The sequence below is a fragment of the Scyliorhinus torazame genome, chromosome 6 (genome assembly GCF_047496885.1).
Source record: "Scyliorhinus torazame isolate Kashiwa2021f chromosome 6, sScyTor2.1, whole genome shotgun sequence".
NCBI classification, from domain to species: Eukaryota; Metazoa; Chordata; class Chondrichthyes; order Carcharhiniformes; family Scyliorhinidae; genus Scyliorhinus; species Scyliorhinus torazame.
This window is the reverse complement of record NC_092712.1, coordinates 102625303-102642467: the sequence shown is the minus strand read 5'-3', so window position 1 is coordinate 102642467 and position 17165 is coordinate 102625303. Positions and strand designations below refer to the sequence as shown.

The 17165-nt window shown below is 48.3% G+C and overlaps 1 protein-coding gene across 1 annotated transcript in view; it reads right to left on the bottom strand.

Moving 5' to 3' along the window:
* The window catches only part of cubn (cubilin (intrinsic factor-cobalamin receptor)), a 604171-nt gene that overhangs the window by 466408 nt on the left and 120598 nt on the right, over positions 1-17165 (bottom strand). Inside the window, exons 17-20 of the mRNA XM_072510233.1 lie at positions 16580-16758; positions 14551-14716; positions 7568-7793; positions 6105-6235 (exon numbers count right to left, since the gene is read on the bottom strand). Coding sequence (XP_072366334.1) covers positions 6105-6235; positions 7568-7793; positions 14551-14716; positions 16580-16758 — 702 coding nt within the window. The remainder of the gene's footprint in view (positions 1-6104; positions 6236-7567; positions 7794-14550; positions 14717-16579; positions 16759-17165) is intronic.

Genomic DNA, 17165 nt, shown 5'->3' with positions numbered 1-17165 from the left:
ATACTTCTCATGCTTCAGTATGCTCTCCATACACTCTATGACACCTCAAAGCTGAGGTGCACCCCCAAAATAACCCTGTGTCCCCACATGCCCCTACAAGCACCCAAACTACCCCCATGGCCCCTCATGTCCCCATACCAAGTTATGTCCCCCCAAAACATTCTCCATGGCCCTTAATTCCTTCTATGCTAAGGCTTGGCACTTTCCATGCCCATTCACCCACTATACACTATATATAACTGATGAATAACATAGTGACAGTGGAATGTATTTAAAACAATGCTTTAAACAGTAATTGATAACTTTCTATTTTCTTTAAAATATTTATTTTTATTACAGGCCAATAAAATGGTCAATTATCCATTAAAATATCAACATCAGAAACTGCGAGCACTTGAAACCTCTTTATCCAGTGTAAATAATATTGTGACATTGACAGCATATATCAGAGTGTCACAGTTGTAAATTAAGCAATACTTTTCCTGGGCTTAGGCAATTTAACAGTTAAATGTATTTCTGTACTCTCAGCCAAAACTTATTATGTATTCTAGGCTGAGAACTCAGACATCAATATACTTGCAGTTCAGCTATTGCCACTTTAACGGATCTGGATGATTGACACAGTTATTTGGTTGTAGTAAAATTAGTCTATTTTAAGAAAGTGGAAAGATCATAGATCATAGAATTTACAATGCAGAAGGAGGCCATTCGGCCCATCGGGTCTGCACCGGCTCTTGGAAAGAGCACCCTACTCAAATCCACCCCCCCCACCCCCACCTTATCCCCGTAACCCAGCAACCCCACCCAACCTTTTTCGACATGAAGGGCAATTTAGCATGGCCAATCCACCTAACCTGCACATCTTTGAACTGTGGGAGGAAACTGGAGCACCCGGAGGAAACCCACGCAGACACGGGGAGAAAGTGCAAACTCTGCACAGACAGTGACCCAAGCCGGGAAACGAACCTCGGACCCTGGAGCTGTGAAGCGACAGTGCTGACCACTGTGCTAGATATCAATGAATTACCTTTTTAAAAAGCCATTTTACACAACCAACTGTCACTATAGCATTCATTGTTTTTAGACAGTATGTAATGGAAAAATGTACATGAAAGTAACATAGCTTGATGTGGGATCATGAGGTGTTTCAGGGGGAGGGTAGCAGGCATGAGGTGGCATGGGGAATGTGTGAGGAAGTGAGAATGTGAGCTCTGGAGGGCCTTGCTGTTTTTATTATAACTAGGACAAAGTCCCACAGCATCAAGGCGGGCTTTTTATACAGCCCGCCTCTGCACCTGGCAACCTCTGTCACCACCTCTGAAACCATTGCAGGATTAGTTGTCCCAACTGCAGTTCACACCCGCCCTCACCACAATGAAAATCACAGCTGGGATTCTTCCTCTTGGGGACGAAGTCCCCATGCCCTACGGAAAACGGGCGAGAATCACTCCGGACATTTTCCTCAAAAGCCCGGGGTGATTCTCCATTTTCCAGGGGGCCAGCAGGGCCCCAGCACGTGTCCCACAGCTCTCGCTGCCGGCGGGGCCCTGCTGTCCAGACCACGCGGCTACGTATGTGCTCGGCGGCCGCAAGCGGGCCCACGCATGCGTGCAGCGGTCCACCTCGGCGCAGGCATGGCGGAGCCACACAGTGGGCCCGCGCGGAGCAAGGTAGGTCCCCTCCAGATCGCGATGCCCCGCCAATCGGTGGCTCACGATCGCGGGCCTGGCCACCACTGAGCCCCCCCCCCCCAACCCCCCACCCCCCCCCCCCCCCACCCCCCGGAGTCAGATTCCCCCCACCCCCCCATCAGGACTGCCACCGCGAACGCGTGTCCGAGCTCCCGCCGGGTCGTACCAGATGTGAACCACACCAGTGGAATTCGGCCGGTCGACCGCGGAGAATCAACTTGGGGGCCTATTTCAGCGGACCCCGACCAGCACCGCTGCGACCGCACGGGTGCGATTGCCGCCGATTCTCCAGTCGCCGGAGAAGCGGCGGCCCGGTATCGGAGCAGCATGGCGGAAATTCCCACGCCCCCCCGATTCTCCGACCCGGCGCGCTCGAAGAATCCCGCCCCACATCGCGCAAGTTGGCCGGCCAATCCAGGAATTTTCCTGGTTCCCACTCCCTGCCTCGAGGATGAAATTCCAACCCACAATGAGTCTCTTGGGTCAAGAAGCAAAGTTTCATTAAAATTCAACACATTTTAGACTGCGGAATTGTGCTCCCTGTGAATAAGGAAAGTAGGCCGGTTCATATGAATATGTGGCCCACCATAGCAAAAGTCATGCATGCACATTTAGAGCTGAGTCATCACATCATCTAAACAAGTTACAATGGTTCAAACAAATACTGAGAGACAAATGGCAATTATATCCCAGCCCACTGAGAGAGACGAAGATTTGTCAGACAATTTAAGGCAGTCAGTCAAGATTGCCATATGTTTGGAAAAGTGCTTAATTAGTATCTATAATCAAAGGTAGCAAAACAGTTATCTGCACTTACATAAAGTATTCAATTTCCGTGTAAACTAATGGGATTATTTATTGGGATAAGATTGAGGATTGTCTGTACAACAATAACTTAGAAAACAGCATTCAATGTTAACTAAGAAGGCAAAAAAGTCTGTCCATCTTAAAATCAGTCTTCTCAAAAACTTAAGAGTGGACACATTTAACTTCCTATCACTTTGACTAAAAAAACATGGAAATAGCAGTGGGCCACTGTGGTAAAATAGTTTCCCACCTGATTGTTTGTCCTTGCTGTCTAAAGTTACATGTGCAGGAGTATTGGTATTCTTTGAGTGGAAAAATACCTGCTCTAGTATTTAATCTTGGGAATCTTTTGTACTGTTTGCTGATTCTTCAGCTGATAGATTGTTGCAAGTCTACACGTTCTACCATTCATCACTAATGCCATAAATACCACTTGGGTCAACTTTTGCATACATGGTTTAATACAGTAAAGGTGCAGCATTTGGCTCTGGCAAACCCACGGGAGAGAGAATTGTCACCACTAAGAGGGTAGTATCTTGCAGCTTTAAATAAATGACTGGAAATTTGGGTTTTGTTGTCACATTTAATTTTTTTCCTCCAATTACTGCATCAAGTAATACTTAAAATATTCTGCACCAAACTGTGAAAGTGGAAATTTCTTCGCCCATATTCATGTCAACTTACCACAATTTTGATAGAATCTATACTTTAGGGATGAATGTTTTATTCCACATACACTTAGTTCTGGATTATAAGTCAAGGGCATCATCTGTACTTCTAAATTTGGGGTTTTGGCAATCATTGCACAGCATACTCGAACCAGTAAAGTGTTCCAGTTAGACAGTTTTAGATGGCCAAAAATCTCATCAACCATCAATGATGAGGTATTTGATTTACACACTTTCCTTCCTCCACTGGCAGACTGGTACAAAAGGTAAAGTCGCATGGGATTCAGGCTGTGCTGGCTAGATGGATAAAGAACTGGCTTGGCAACAGGAGACAGAGAGTAACAATGGAAGGGTGTTTTTCAGAGTGGAGATCTGTAACTAGTGGTATTCCACAGGGATCCAGTGCTGGGACCACTGTTGTTTGTCATATATGTCATGTGAGAGTACCTTTAAGACATGAATATTTAAGCAATGTACCTTTAAGAAAACAGTGATTCAGAGAGTGGATGGAGCTGGGCTTTAGGTCAGCCATTTTGCAGTTTAATTTTGAAGTTTGAAAAGAGCTTGGGAGTGTCTGTGTTTGCAGTGAGCTGGATCTCTGCCATGAAAGACTATCTCTGGATCATTTGGGTGATTTAAACTCATAATAGTAAAGCCTTTAACCTGATGTGATTCTGTTTAAAGGTGTTAAGTCTCTTGGAAGTTTGAAGGAACATTTTGAGGAATTATTTACTGTTGCAATATTTTCGGCGTTATCTTTGAAGTAAGGGGTGTTAAGAGATCCAATGTTTATTTAAGATGTTAAGTTGAGTTCATGGAATAAACATTGTTTTGTGTTTAAAAACCCACGTGTCCATAATTGTAATTCCACACCTAGGGAACAAGCCATGTGCTAGGAAAAGTAACAAATACATTAAAGGGAGAGGTTGGTTGAACTCCATGATACATTTTGGGGTTCTGAAAACGCCTCACCCATAACATATATATAAATGACCTGGAGGAAAATGTGGAATGTCTGATTAGCAAGTTTGCAGATGACACTAAGATAGGCGTCATATTGAATACACGAGTTGGCATGTCATGTTACAGTTGTATAGAACTTTAGTTAGGCCACATTTGGAATATTGCATCCAGTTCTGATTCCCACACTACCAGAAGGACGTGGCTGCAGAGAGTGCAGAGAAGTTTTACCAGGGTGATGCCTGGTCTGGAGGGTGTTAGCTATTAGGAGAGGTTGAATAAACTAAGATTGCTCTCGTTGAAAGATGGAGGGTGAGGCGAGACCTGATTGAGGCCTACAAAATTATGAGAAGTATAGACAGGGTGAATAGTCAGAAGTTTTTTCCAGGGTGGAAGACTCAATTACAAGGGGGCGCAGGTTCAAGGTGAGAGGGAGAAAGTTTAGGGGAGATATGCGGTGAAAGTTTTTCATGCATAGGGTGGTGGGTGCCTGTAACGCGTTGTCAGTGGAGGTGGTGGAGGCAGGCACAATAGCAACGTTTGATGTGTATCTTGATAGACACATAAACAGGCGGGGAATGGAGGGATACAGATTGTTTGGGGAATAAGTAGTAGGTCTAAATAAAGAATCTTGATCGGTACAGGCTTGGTGGGCCGAAGGGCCTGTTCCTGTGCTGCAATGTTCTTTGTTCTTTGTCCTTTTAAGAACAAAGGCCTATCATCAATCACTGTCAGCACTAGTGTCTGTAATGATACAGGTAAATACAAATCCTTTGTCTAGCATGAGCAATGTGATATGTAACATGTCTTTTGCCAGTGATTCATCATGCTAAAACTCCCCTCTGGATCAATGAGATCCATACTCAGAAGCACAAGAACAGGAGCAGACCATACAGTCCCTCGAGCCTATACCACCATTCATGGATCATGGTTGACCTGTATCCCAACTCCATTTACGCAACCTTTCTCTCTATCCTATGATACCTATGCCGAAAATAAAACAATCACAGTTCCTGATTTCTACTACCGTTTGTGTGTAGAAGTACTTCCTAATATCCCTTTCAGCAGCAATGATTACAACCCACACATTGCAAGGGTTCCAACGTAGTTGAAACTCAATTCAATAATGAGACATACTCATTTTTCCTTTCCTACCAAAAACAATTCCTCTGTAAATTGCACTGCATTTAGATCAAAGCTCAGTAGGTGACACGACCCAATGTGCCACATCCGAAAAATTCTCAGTGTCCATAACTTCCTGGTTCCCCAGTGTCGCTCTTAGGGATCCCCTAATGATGGGCTGGGGAATACTTCTTCAAAGTTCCCAGATAAGGGTTTACCCGAAGATTGCCCAGAAGTGCTAACTTCATCTGGACAACTGTGCTCGGCTGGGAACCATCTTACAGAATCAACTTAAATCCCGAACTTCAGATGGCTCTGCCAGTTGTACCCTGAAAGTTACTCTGAAAGAGTTAGAGGGGGAAAGAAAATCACTTCTAACTCCAGAGTAACTATTTAAACAACGAGACCTAGCCTCACACACACATGACCTCCCAGAGATTCATCACACCACCCCCACCTCCGACCCAACCTGACGTCGCTCCGCCCCCCCCCCCAACCTGACCAACCCCAGGCCTGACCTGACATCCCGCACCTCCCCCCTTCACCCCCCCCACCCCCAACCCAACACCCCCCTCCCGGCCTGAATCCTTCTCACAGATATAATTGGAGACACTTATTTTGAAATTGTGCACCCTAGTTTGAGATTGCTCCATTCGAAAAGATTAGTTTGGTCTGCCAAAACTGCGTGCCAAAAACAGTGCCAAAGCAGAGATTAGTGTAGTTAACAAACATAATGTCATGGATTCTTTAAGGAAACAGGATTCAACAACATTGACTTTATCATTATCATCTTCGCCGTTATTATGATACAGAATCACTGCATCAATATTACAAATTCTATACAGTAGCAGCATACCTGAGGAAGCAGTAAGGGAATCATAACTTGCTGAGAATCCCTCAGTGGCTATGCTTGAATCCGACACAAAAAGAAGGCTCATCATACTGCCACTGCTGGTTATAGAAGGAAGAATAGACCTACCGCAGAACCTATATGTGAGAGAAATGTGGACTTTACTATCAAAAATTTTAATTTCCCTTCAATGATTAAAGCAAGCATTTTCTATAATAATAGAGTACACTTTATTCATAGATAACATGAACACATGGAAGGTTGGTGGCAATGTGGGAAATACAGAAGAACAAAATGTGTTGCATCACAAGTGTCAATTGCAAGTTTCTAAGCTGCTGTGGAAATTCAATCAAGACAAGCAAGGCAGGGCGGCATGTGGCGCAGTGGATAGCATTGGGACAGCGGCGCTGAGGACCCGGGTCGAATCCCGGCCCTGGGTCACTATCCGTGTTTCACCCCCACAACCCAAAGATGGGCAGGATAGGTGGATTAGCCACACTAAATTGCCCCTTAATTGGGAAAAAATAAATAATTGGGTACTCTAAATTTATTTAAAAAAAGACAAGCAAGGCTCTTCACCAAAACGAAGCGAGGGAGGTCTGGAAGCCAGTTGAAGATTCACGTTGGAAGGACTAAAAGATTTTGTCTCATGCCATCCAACTGCAACTGGCATTGAATTAGTTGTATGGGGAGATAGTTCCATTCTCCTATAAATAGTCCTTTTATTAGCAAACAAATAGGGAAAGGCAGACAATAGTCAGTTCATTACATCACTCACTGAAGTTCTCCATCCATTAATTTCATTATGACATCTTTATCAATGCTGCTTTATGGTGACTTAATCGTCAATCAAGAATCAAATTTCAGTTCACTGGCATAACAAGAACCATTTCTGACTAATCATTATATATGCATTGCTTTATTTATTGCCTTCTTTTGCATTTGCCCAGATTTAATTATATTTGCCAACTGTTTATATTTGCTAAATTCCAGGACTGGAATTCTCCAGCCATTCGCTGGGGGTGGGATTCTATGGTCCCAGTGCCCATGGATTTCCCAGCGCATGGGGTGGCTTCAATGGGAAATCACATTGACAAGAAATCCCATTGGGAGCAGAGAATCCCACTTCCAGCAAACGGCACACCAAATTCTCTCTCCTCACCAGCAGCGGTAGCAGGGCGGACTCGCAATGGAGAATCCTACCCCAGATTATCTAATGCCCCATTAAAGCTGACAAAGAGGGACACAAGTGTACTGTGGATTTTCCCTACTCCCTGTCAAAGAATGCCATCGGGCACTATTCTCCGGCCTCATTGCGCACTCACCCGAGAGCAATTTGGTGCCATGGTGAATGATGGTAAATAATGGCAACTCAGATTTGGAAGCACCTAACAATGCTGGATACCCAGGAAACTTGAGTAAATATCATTACTGTACTGTCAACAGACACAAAACTTATCATTTCTTACCTTCCTATTCGTCTGCCAGAACTAATGGTACCATTATCATATAACTCAATATAATCCTTGGTGCAGTTCATGTGATATTCAATATTAAAGGAGGTGAATGTAAGACGGATGACTTGTCCAGGCTGAACTGAAATATACCAGATACATTTTGCACCATGTGGATAGTTTGTTGGGTGTCCAGGGCTGGTAATGGTGCCTACTGATTGTGTCAGGACCTCACCACAACCTACAAAGAAAATGATTACTTTTTCAATCACTGTTTGTAACGAAGAGGAAGCTCAAACGATAAAGCACTTTACATTCTTACGGTGACAATTCTGATCATTTCTTTAAAGAGTATGTCCATTGCATTTCAGATATAATATTAAGGATCCAATAACAGAATGTGATCATCCCAACTCAGAGTTTACACCAGAGCCCTTAGACCTAACAAGTTCTCTGCAACTTTCAAACTACCAGACATTTCATGTCATAGATCAAACATAATTGTGTTTATAGTCTGCTTTAATAAATATCTGTATGAATAGACCTCAAGAAGCTCCTTGATTTATAAATCCAACAGTACAGCTCCTCTGATCATTAAGTGAGATTTTCAAGATGAATAAAATGGTGCTTAACATAGCCAGAGAAACCAATGCAAGAAGCAACATGGAATAAACATTCATGTCAGTTTTATATAAACCATGTGAATAACATTTCCAAGAAAACTTAGCTTTCAGAATCCAACTTCAGCAGGTGTGGCCCATGGACCTGCGGTGGGTTTCTCTGTTCCTGAGACTAAGTGTTGATGTTGGCGCAGGATTCGTGGCGTTCCACGACAGCAAAACTGGCGCCGCACCTGGAACGATTCAGCTACTGTTGAGGGGCTAGCACCGAAACCACGTGGAACACAATCGATTCCAATAAGAAGCGGTGCCGGATTCGCCGGGCCTGAGATTGACACTCAGGAAGCTGACAAGCTTCAGCTGCGTTCACACACTTCACTCCCCCCACACACCAACCCAGCCAACAAGGTGGCAGTGAGTAGAGTGGCACCCTCGGTTTCACTGACGCCGAGCTGGAGACCCTCCTGGATGTGGTGGAAGGGAGGCAGTTGACCCTGTACCCTGGGCAGGAGCTGCCAGCCGTGCCATTCGCCATGCCTGGGCGCAGGTGGCAGAGGCGGTGAGAGCCACCAGCAACACCGTCTGGGCCGGCCAGCAGTGCCGGAAGAAATTGCACAACCTCCTCAGGGCGGCCAGGGTGAGTAGGCAACACTGTGTGCATGGCACTAACCTGCGTTCTACACACCCGTAACCCAACCCCCCGCCCCATGCGGAGGGCGACCGAACACCCACTCTGCACCACATGCCGGCACCCATACCGTCCGCCATGGCCGGGTGCCCTGGCCACTGAGGCCACCAGCTACGCCCCCCCTGGGCTGCATGCGTCAGACCGTCTAACACTGTAATTTTTTGTTTCCTCCCCCCACCTCCAAACCCTACAAAGGAGAAGGCCACTGATAACCGCCGCGAGTGGGAGAAAAATGGAGGGAACCCTCCGGACCTGCGGCCACTCATTGTGGCAGAGCAGATATGGTCGGCGGTCTGGAGGAAAGGAAGGTCGTCGAGCTGGAGGTCTGCCACGGGCAAGGAAGTGAGACCCTACTGAGTTGCGGTTACCCCGTGACATGTGTGTCAACCCCCCCCACCCTCACCCTCACCCCAAACCAACCTAACCCCCACCCTCACTGCCAGCATCACCCCCACATTCATGCACACACTATACCACCCTCACCCTCAGCATCACCCTCAACGCCACACCACCCTCACCCCCCACCACCCCACCAACCACCGGCCCGCAGTCTAATCATGCATTCTTGTCTTGTGTCTTGCGGGATCTGCTGGAGATTGGGCCGGTCCGCCCGTGTCCCCCGCCCCTAACCCATACCACAGCCGGAGCCCCCTCATGAGCCGAGCAGTGACGCTGAGAGCAGCTCGGACGGCAGCCCCCAACCCGAGACTTTGGACATCCCGGAGCTGGAGTCGGAGGATGACACAGATTTTCCGTCACAGCTGTCTCCAACACCCTCCACCATCCCAGAGACACTTACCTCAGTTGGGCGCTTTAGTGAAGAGGCTCCTGGGACACTCTCTGGTGCGCACCACACAGCTGTTCCGGTACAGCAGGTGGACGTAGGAGCACCCGAGGGGGCGAATGGTTGGAGGGCAGGCCGGCCCCAGGAACTAGCTGCCGTCCAGACGGGTTTCGGGCTTCTGGAACGAACAGTCCCATCGATTGTGGATATGCAGTTGCAGAGCTGGGGACTACATGAGGGATTGTCGGTGAGCATCCAGTACTTACAGGTTCAGTTGGAGGAGTCCAACCGCTTGTAGGAGCAGGAGGTGGTGCCAACCATGCGTGCCTCCCAGGTCAACACCGCAAAGGTGGCGTCTGGAGGCATTGGTGGCAAACGTTTTGGCGATGGATCAGCATGTCCAAGGCCTTGAGAACTCTGAGCAGGCGCTGGTCGAGGCCCATGACTGGGTTTCCACCTCACAGGCAGCCATATGCGAGAGCCTCCTGGAAATTGCAGCAGTGCCCTTGAGTGTGGCCCAGTCACAGCAGGCCATGGCTGAGAACATTAGCCTTATTGCCCAGGCACTGGACGACATGGCGCAGGCACAGAGGGAGGTGGCCCAGTCACTGGCTGATGTGGCACAGACCCAGAAGATGGTGGCACAGTCAATGGGTGATGTGGCGCAGTCTCAGACGGAGATGGTCCACTCCCTGGCTCCATAACTACAAGCATGCAGGCCCTGGTCAAGACCAGAGTAGGCCTCCATGAGTGGCAGCACCAGGTAGCGGGGGAGCCTCAGAGATTAGCTCCACTTGCACCTCCGACCCATGGAGTAGCCTGGTGGCCACTGGGCACCCTGAGAGAGGAGATGGTACTGGGGCCCGTGCCGGTGACTCCCACGGGGGAGGTGCCGGAACACAGCAGCACCTCAGACTCCGCCCCTCCTGTCTGTGGTAAACCACTGTTTGTGTATTATATGTATTGTGGTAAACTGTTACTGTACTACATGTATTGTGGTAAACCACTGCCTAATGGCTCCGCCTCCCCTCGGGCTCGGTATAAAGGTGGCTGATCTCCGCCTCTGCCCCAGCTCGGGATCAGTGGCCAGGAGGCTTTCTGTTTAGCTTATTAAAGCCACAGTTCCGTTCACCACTCGTCTTGTGTTAATTGATGGCACATCAATGTCCCTGGCGCATCTGGTGGGCAGCGGGCAAAACAGGGTGGCACCATGTCACCTGGGACACCTGAGCAGCAGCCGAGCCCATCCTGGCCCGGTTGCCCAAGAAGACATGCGGCAATGGGGACCCATTGGAATCACAGCAGGCCGCCTCCACTCTGATGTACCGTCTGGGCATCCACCTAGATGTAGCGTTAGGGCCCGTAAGGCCAGAAAATTAAACACCAGTTAAGTTGCAGGGCACAGTTTAATTATAGTAGGTAGGGCACGACTCTGTATATATGTTTTCACATTAAACACCTGTTTACACTGTTACAACCTGACTCGGTGCTCTGTCAGATGGGTGTGAGGGATGGACTGATCTGGGCTGGCCACAGCGGGGGTGCAGGGTGGGCGAATGAGCAGACGTTGTGTGTGTCCTGGGCTCCCCACCTTCTCCCTCTCTGGACGGTCCCCACCACCGCCACCCTAGGGATCTGATGGCACCGTATGATGGAATGGCCAGTTCACATGTATAGATCACCCAGGTGGACGGTGGAAAGTGCAACCGTGGGTAGGACTCAGACATTGTCATACGATGCGGAGCACCAGAGCTCATTGCAGAGTGGGTTGTCATCATCCTCCATCCCATAGACCAGACCAGGTGTTAATGCCAACCCAGGGTCGGCACCCTGTAGGTTGGCAGGTATGTATCACGGAGGGGTTTGCAGGCGGTGGGTGGGGGGGTGAGGGGGAGGGTTTTTTGGCCGGGTGAGGAGGGGTTAGGGTGGGATGCAGTGTTGGTGCCCCTCGCCAGTTTCCCCACCCCTCCTATGCGGTGACCCTGGAGGCGATCAGGGTGTCCCGTGCTCATTGGCCCTGGTGCACACATTGTGTGGCCTCCCATGTCTGCCTGGGCCCCATGTCCTTCCCCCCTTCCCCCTTGCCTGCATCTTCCTCATCAGACGAGGACTGTCCTTCACCCTCCTCCTCCAGATCGTCGCCCCTCTGCTGAGCAATGTTGTGGAGGATGCAGCAGGCCGCCACGATGCGGGCGACCTTCTCAGAGCAGTTCAGGAGGCCAAAGCACCACTCGATCGCGCTCCTGGTTGCGGCATGGGCATCGACGTAGCAGGTCTCCGTGTCAGTCTGTGGCCTCCAGATAGGCGTCATCAGCCACGACCGCAGTGTCACCCAGGAGCCAACCTCCCAGCCGGGGGAGGGGTTGAAGTGCATCTCAAACTGGTCAGGAATGGTTGAGTGTGCCGGGATGAAGGCGTTGTGCACACTGCCCGGGTATAGGGCGCAGACGTGTATGATGCACATTTGATGGTCACATATCAGCTGCAATGTTCATGGCGTGGAACCCCTTTCAGTTTGTGTAGAGCAGCCTGTCATCTGCAAGTGCTCGTCGGGGGATATGCATCCCGTCGATCACCCTGGATTCGGGGCATGTCAGCGATGGCAGTGAACCCTGCTGCCCAGGCACCCTGGAGGGCTCAGTCCATGTTGAAATGGATGTATTGCGCCGACTGGGCATATTTGGCTTCCGTGACGGTGAAGATGCACCTGTGCACTGAGGTCTCTGAGATCCCAGACAATTCCCCACTTGAAGCCTGGAAGGACCCCATCACGTAAACATTCAGGGCGACCGTCACCTTGACGGCCACCGGGAGCGGGTGTCCTCCCCCATACCACCGCGGTGCCAGGTGTGCCATGATCTGGCAGATATGTCACATTGTCTCTCTGCTCAGCTGGAGACTTCAAAGGCCCGGACTGGCAGGTCCTCAAATGGCAGGTACTACCGATACACAGGAGGCCTCATGCGGTGCCCCTTTGCACCTCCTCCACCTCCTTGGCCTGTTGGGCGGCCGGATCGCCATCCTGGGCTGCAGCCTCCTGTTTCTCTGGGGCAGGCTCCGCTGCTGCAGCTACCTCCTCTTCGAGCAGTTCCAGCTCATACAGCCACAGTGCATCCCCCAGGGCTGCGGCGACTAGCAGGAAGGCCATCATTGCTGATTGAATTCTAATATCTATTGTCTGCAGGGGGTGAAAGGCCAATATATTAGCATGGTGTGTACCCCCGTGCCCAACCAGGTCCACTGAACTACATGGTGGGCCAGGTTGGCATTGCGGGCTCTGCCCCCGTATGCCTCCCATCTCCACACCCATGGCCCCGATGGTGTCTGACACCATGAGGGCCTCTGACCCTGGCGCCCGTCCCTGCTGCCATGAGTACCATCGGCTGGCACTGCCCTTGACAGTGGCTTGCTCCGTGGCCCTGCGCGTCACCTACGTACGGGTTACAGTGGGCGTTGCCCTTGAGTGGGCTGCCTGATGCACCGCCGGCGGGTGACGGCCGGGTTGGGCAGTGGGTGGAGTGCGGGTGTGGAGCATCCATATAGCCAGTGTCACTCTGGAGGACCAGGGGCCAAGGTGGGTGGTCAGTGGGGCATGCATAGGATGGCTGCCTTGCAGGCCGCGTCAATGGGGGTCCAGGCGTGGACACCGCCCCAGTCCCATGGGGTGTCACCTGGGCCACTCGGCCCATTCCCCCCCCCCTCCCACCTCCGGGCCCTGGCAAGGCCCCCCCCCCGCCCCAGCCAGCTGGGCCAGCGACCGACCCGGCAATTCACAGTCGCGCCTCTCCGTGTCCTACATCCTCTCTCTCCCTTATTAGCCATGATTTTTATGGACTGGACTGGTGTGGAGTAGACTGGACCAACAGCATGGGGTTCAATCCCTGTTCTGGTTGAGACAGATTCAGGACCTGCCTCCTTTCCCTACCCATGGCGAAGATGGCATGCTATTGGTTGGAACTCCCTTCGGAGGCAGAAAACTCCAAAAGAAGATATATGAAAAAATGAAATGAATGAAAATGAAAATCGCTTATTGTCACAAGTAGGCTTCAAATGAAGTTACTGTGAAAAGCCCCTAGTTGCCACACTCCGGAGCCTGTTCGGGGAGGCTGGTACGGGAATTGAACCCATGTGCTTAACCAGCCCCTGGAGAAAGTGAACTCTGAGAGCAAGGTTAACCAGAGTAAGATAAAATCTAATACAACAACTCATATAAATGTTGTGGTTTTTGCTGGTCAGCAACTTCCTCCTCCTGCAAAATTATTTTTCTGTTCTCCAGCTGTGGGTCATACTAACAGACCAATATTCATTGCCAATCCCAAGTTGCCCTGATCACATTGAGAGCCAATCATGAAGTGTGGGACTGGAGTAACTTGTAGGTCAGATTGGGTTGGGATGGTAGGCTTTCGTCTCTGGAGGACACTGGCCAGTTTTCATGGTACTTTTGTTCCCAGACAACAAAATTAGATTTGTTAAATTCACAACCTGCCACAGTGGGTTTTAACATTTGGATTATTAGCCTACCACCAGAACCACGGGAGGTCTTGTTTTGCAGTGGGTAGTGTCCCTGGCTTGAGGCCGGAAGCTCCCGGTTCGGGTCCCACCCCAGGAGCTGATGACCAAGGAAGGTGCATTCATAATGAGGCCAAACAGGTCAACCTGCAAAGTCCATGGCGAGGCAGTAAGAACAGGAGAGACTCCAAGTTATTCATGCTTGATGTGGAGTGGCACCCCTTTAGCTATAAGCCTCCGGATAGGCTAGCAACCTGTTCCAGGAATAACTGGAGGATGGATCAACACCTCCAGCAGAGTCTTGCAATTTTGGGTCTAGCAGGCCAAAGTGTTTCTTAAGAAGGTTAAAAAGAGGGAAGAGGTCATGGGTGACAATAATGAACATATTTTAAAGTACCTTTCTCTGCTGATTCATACTCTGCTTGAAATCCAGGGTTACTTATTTTAGAGTCTGTCTTGAACTTGATGAACATTGAGCTTTGTGTTGACCGGACTATTGGTGGAATTATGGTCCCACAATATTTACCAATTAGTGGAGAGTCTATGACAGAACCATCCTGGACCTGGAACAAACAAAGATGAGTGAAAAGCATCATCATCAGCTCATGAACTAATGAAACACTTTTCTACAGACACAAAATGAAAAAAAACAATTGCCAGTTGAATCCATGTATTCATAACTCATCTCCTAGGAACTTATAGGAAAACATACAAAATTGTGTATTGTTATTCATTACCTCATTTGGAGAAAATATAAATAACTCTTCTATACAAAACAGTTCCTTCAAAACCCATGCTTTCTCGGTCAGTTTCCTCCAGCAGCTCCGGTTTCCTCCCACTGTCCAAAGATATGCAGGATAGGTGGACTGGTCATGCTAAATTGCCCATAGTATCCAAAAGGTTAGGTGTGGTTATGGGGTTACAGGGATGGGAGGGGGTGGGGAGTGGACCCTTGGTAGGGTGCTCGTTCAGATGATTGGTGTAGACTCGATGGGCCAAATGGCCTCCTTCTGTACTGTAGGGGTTCTATTCTATGACTACACCCATCTTGGGATGAAGTCAGGACCGCCGTCACGAGGCACAGGCCATAAGTGGCAACGGTTGCCGAGTGCCAAGGGAAACTGTTTAAAAGGCCCGCCCAGTTGATTCCTTAAACGTTTGGCCCTCTACTCCTCACCCCCACACCCCATCACCCACAAATCACTCCCCATGAAACCTCCATGCCCCTATTCAACTCATGCCTGTCCATGTCCCCTACCAACCCTATGGCCCCTTATAGCTCCCATGCAAACTTAATGGAAACTCATGCCAATCCACTTACCACTCTTTGCTCTAATACCCTTCATGGCAACTCACCCAGTAAATGGGCAGATTTCAGGAGCCATGTTGAGATGAAATAAAACAAATGTTGAAATATCTAGTATAGCCTTTACTGGATTATAAAACACTCCCATTCATGAAAGTGCACTCAAAGCTTTTACATACCATCAAGTACTTAACACCCCCATAAAAATGAACAGACTTGTATTCATAACCCACATCAAAGTCAGGTAATGCTTTCATAACCTCTTTAAGTTGCATTAAGGATACCTTTCAGGGGTAATTGTAGGTTGTGGAGAGCAGCCGAGCACTAGTAGAGGCATAATGATAATCCTTGGGGTAATGTCAACAAGCAGCTATTGCAACGGATAGAACAGTTCTTTTTCAACTCTCACTGATACAGGCAGCTGTTTTTTTAATTTCAAAAGGGCTGAGGATTTTAATAACTTCACAGCCTGACAGTTTTATAGACCTGTCCTTCTAAAGTATTTACGATTGATCTAAAAAATTTATGACTCCCACATTGCATGTTTCGGTCCTTGCTACAGCGAAAACTGGGTCTGTGTGAACTCAACACTGAGTTCAAATGGCCCTGTCGAGTTCAGGTTTCCCCATGTGCAATTCACACCCTAACCCACCAGCAAAAATGGGATGTGCCATAAATGGGGAGATGGGACTTGCAGGTCTTGCACCCGTCAGCCTTGATTAAGACAGCTCTGTGAAAATCTGACTGAACATTTCAATTGAAATTCTTTATCAGAACTGGATTGTACCTGAATCATAAACCTGTCTTTTGGTTTCAACTGATCATGAACATAATGTTTAATATCTACATATTTTAAACAGTTAAAGGGTAACAATTCCTCCCCTCGAACTGAGAATAATGATGCAAGTATCGTTATTTCAGCTGTTATTCTTAATTAGCACAATCCATCTGAGTTCTAAAACAAAAAATTGTGTTTCAATATTATTAATGTATTGAAGATGAATGTCTGATCATGTTTTTGAGGCAGATTTAAGTCTGTAAAATTACAAATTGTGGATAGTAACTATTGTGTCATTTCTGGTTTCACCTATGGCATGATCAAGAATTCTTGCTCCCATACCTCGAGATAGTCGTGGTTGCAGTTAGTAGCATCCTCAATGTCAAAGGAAATGAAGTTGAGTGTGACCACTTGTCCTTCTGACTGGTTGATAATCCACTCACAAGATTTGTTATGTGGGTACGAGTTAGGATAATAAGGAGACTTTATTATTCCATTGCCATTCAGTGTGCCACCACATGCTGTGTAGAAACATCAGGAAACAATTCAGAAATCGTGAAAAAGCAGAACATTAATGGGATAAACATTGTAGCTTAAAATTAGTGACCGGAATTCTTTTCCAATTGCTCAGAAGGTGATGAATTATTCATCTGTGGAACTGAACTTCTGATTCAGCAGATTCCAGATCTCCCTCCGCCCCTCCTCAGTGTGTGTGCTGTTAATTGAATCCAGTTGGGATCACTCTATATTACTATACAGTGGTGGATCTGGGGTCAGGCAGGATGAAATCAACCAGGGGTTCCACCCTGTTATTATCCAACAAGCTTGCAGGAATATGTACATGTGTGGGTGTTAGCTGGAGTCAGGATAAGGCCAGCAGGTAGTGCAAGAAATGGAAAAGTAAAAGTGACAGTAATTCTTGCAAGGA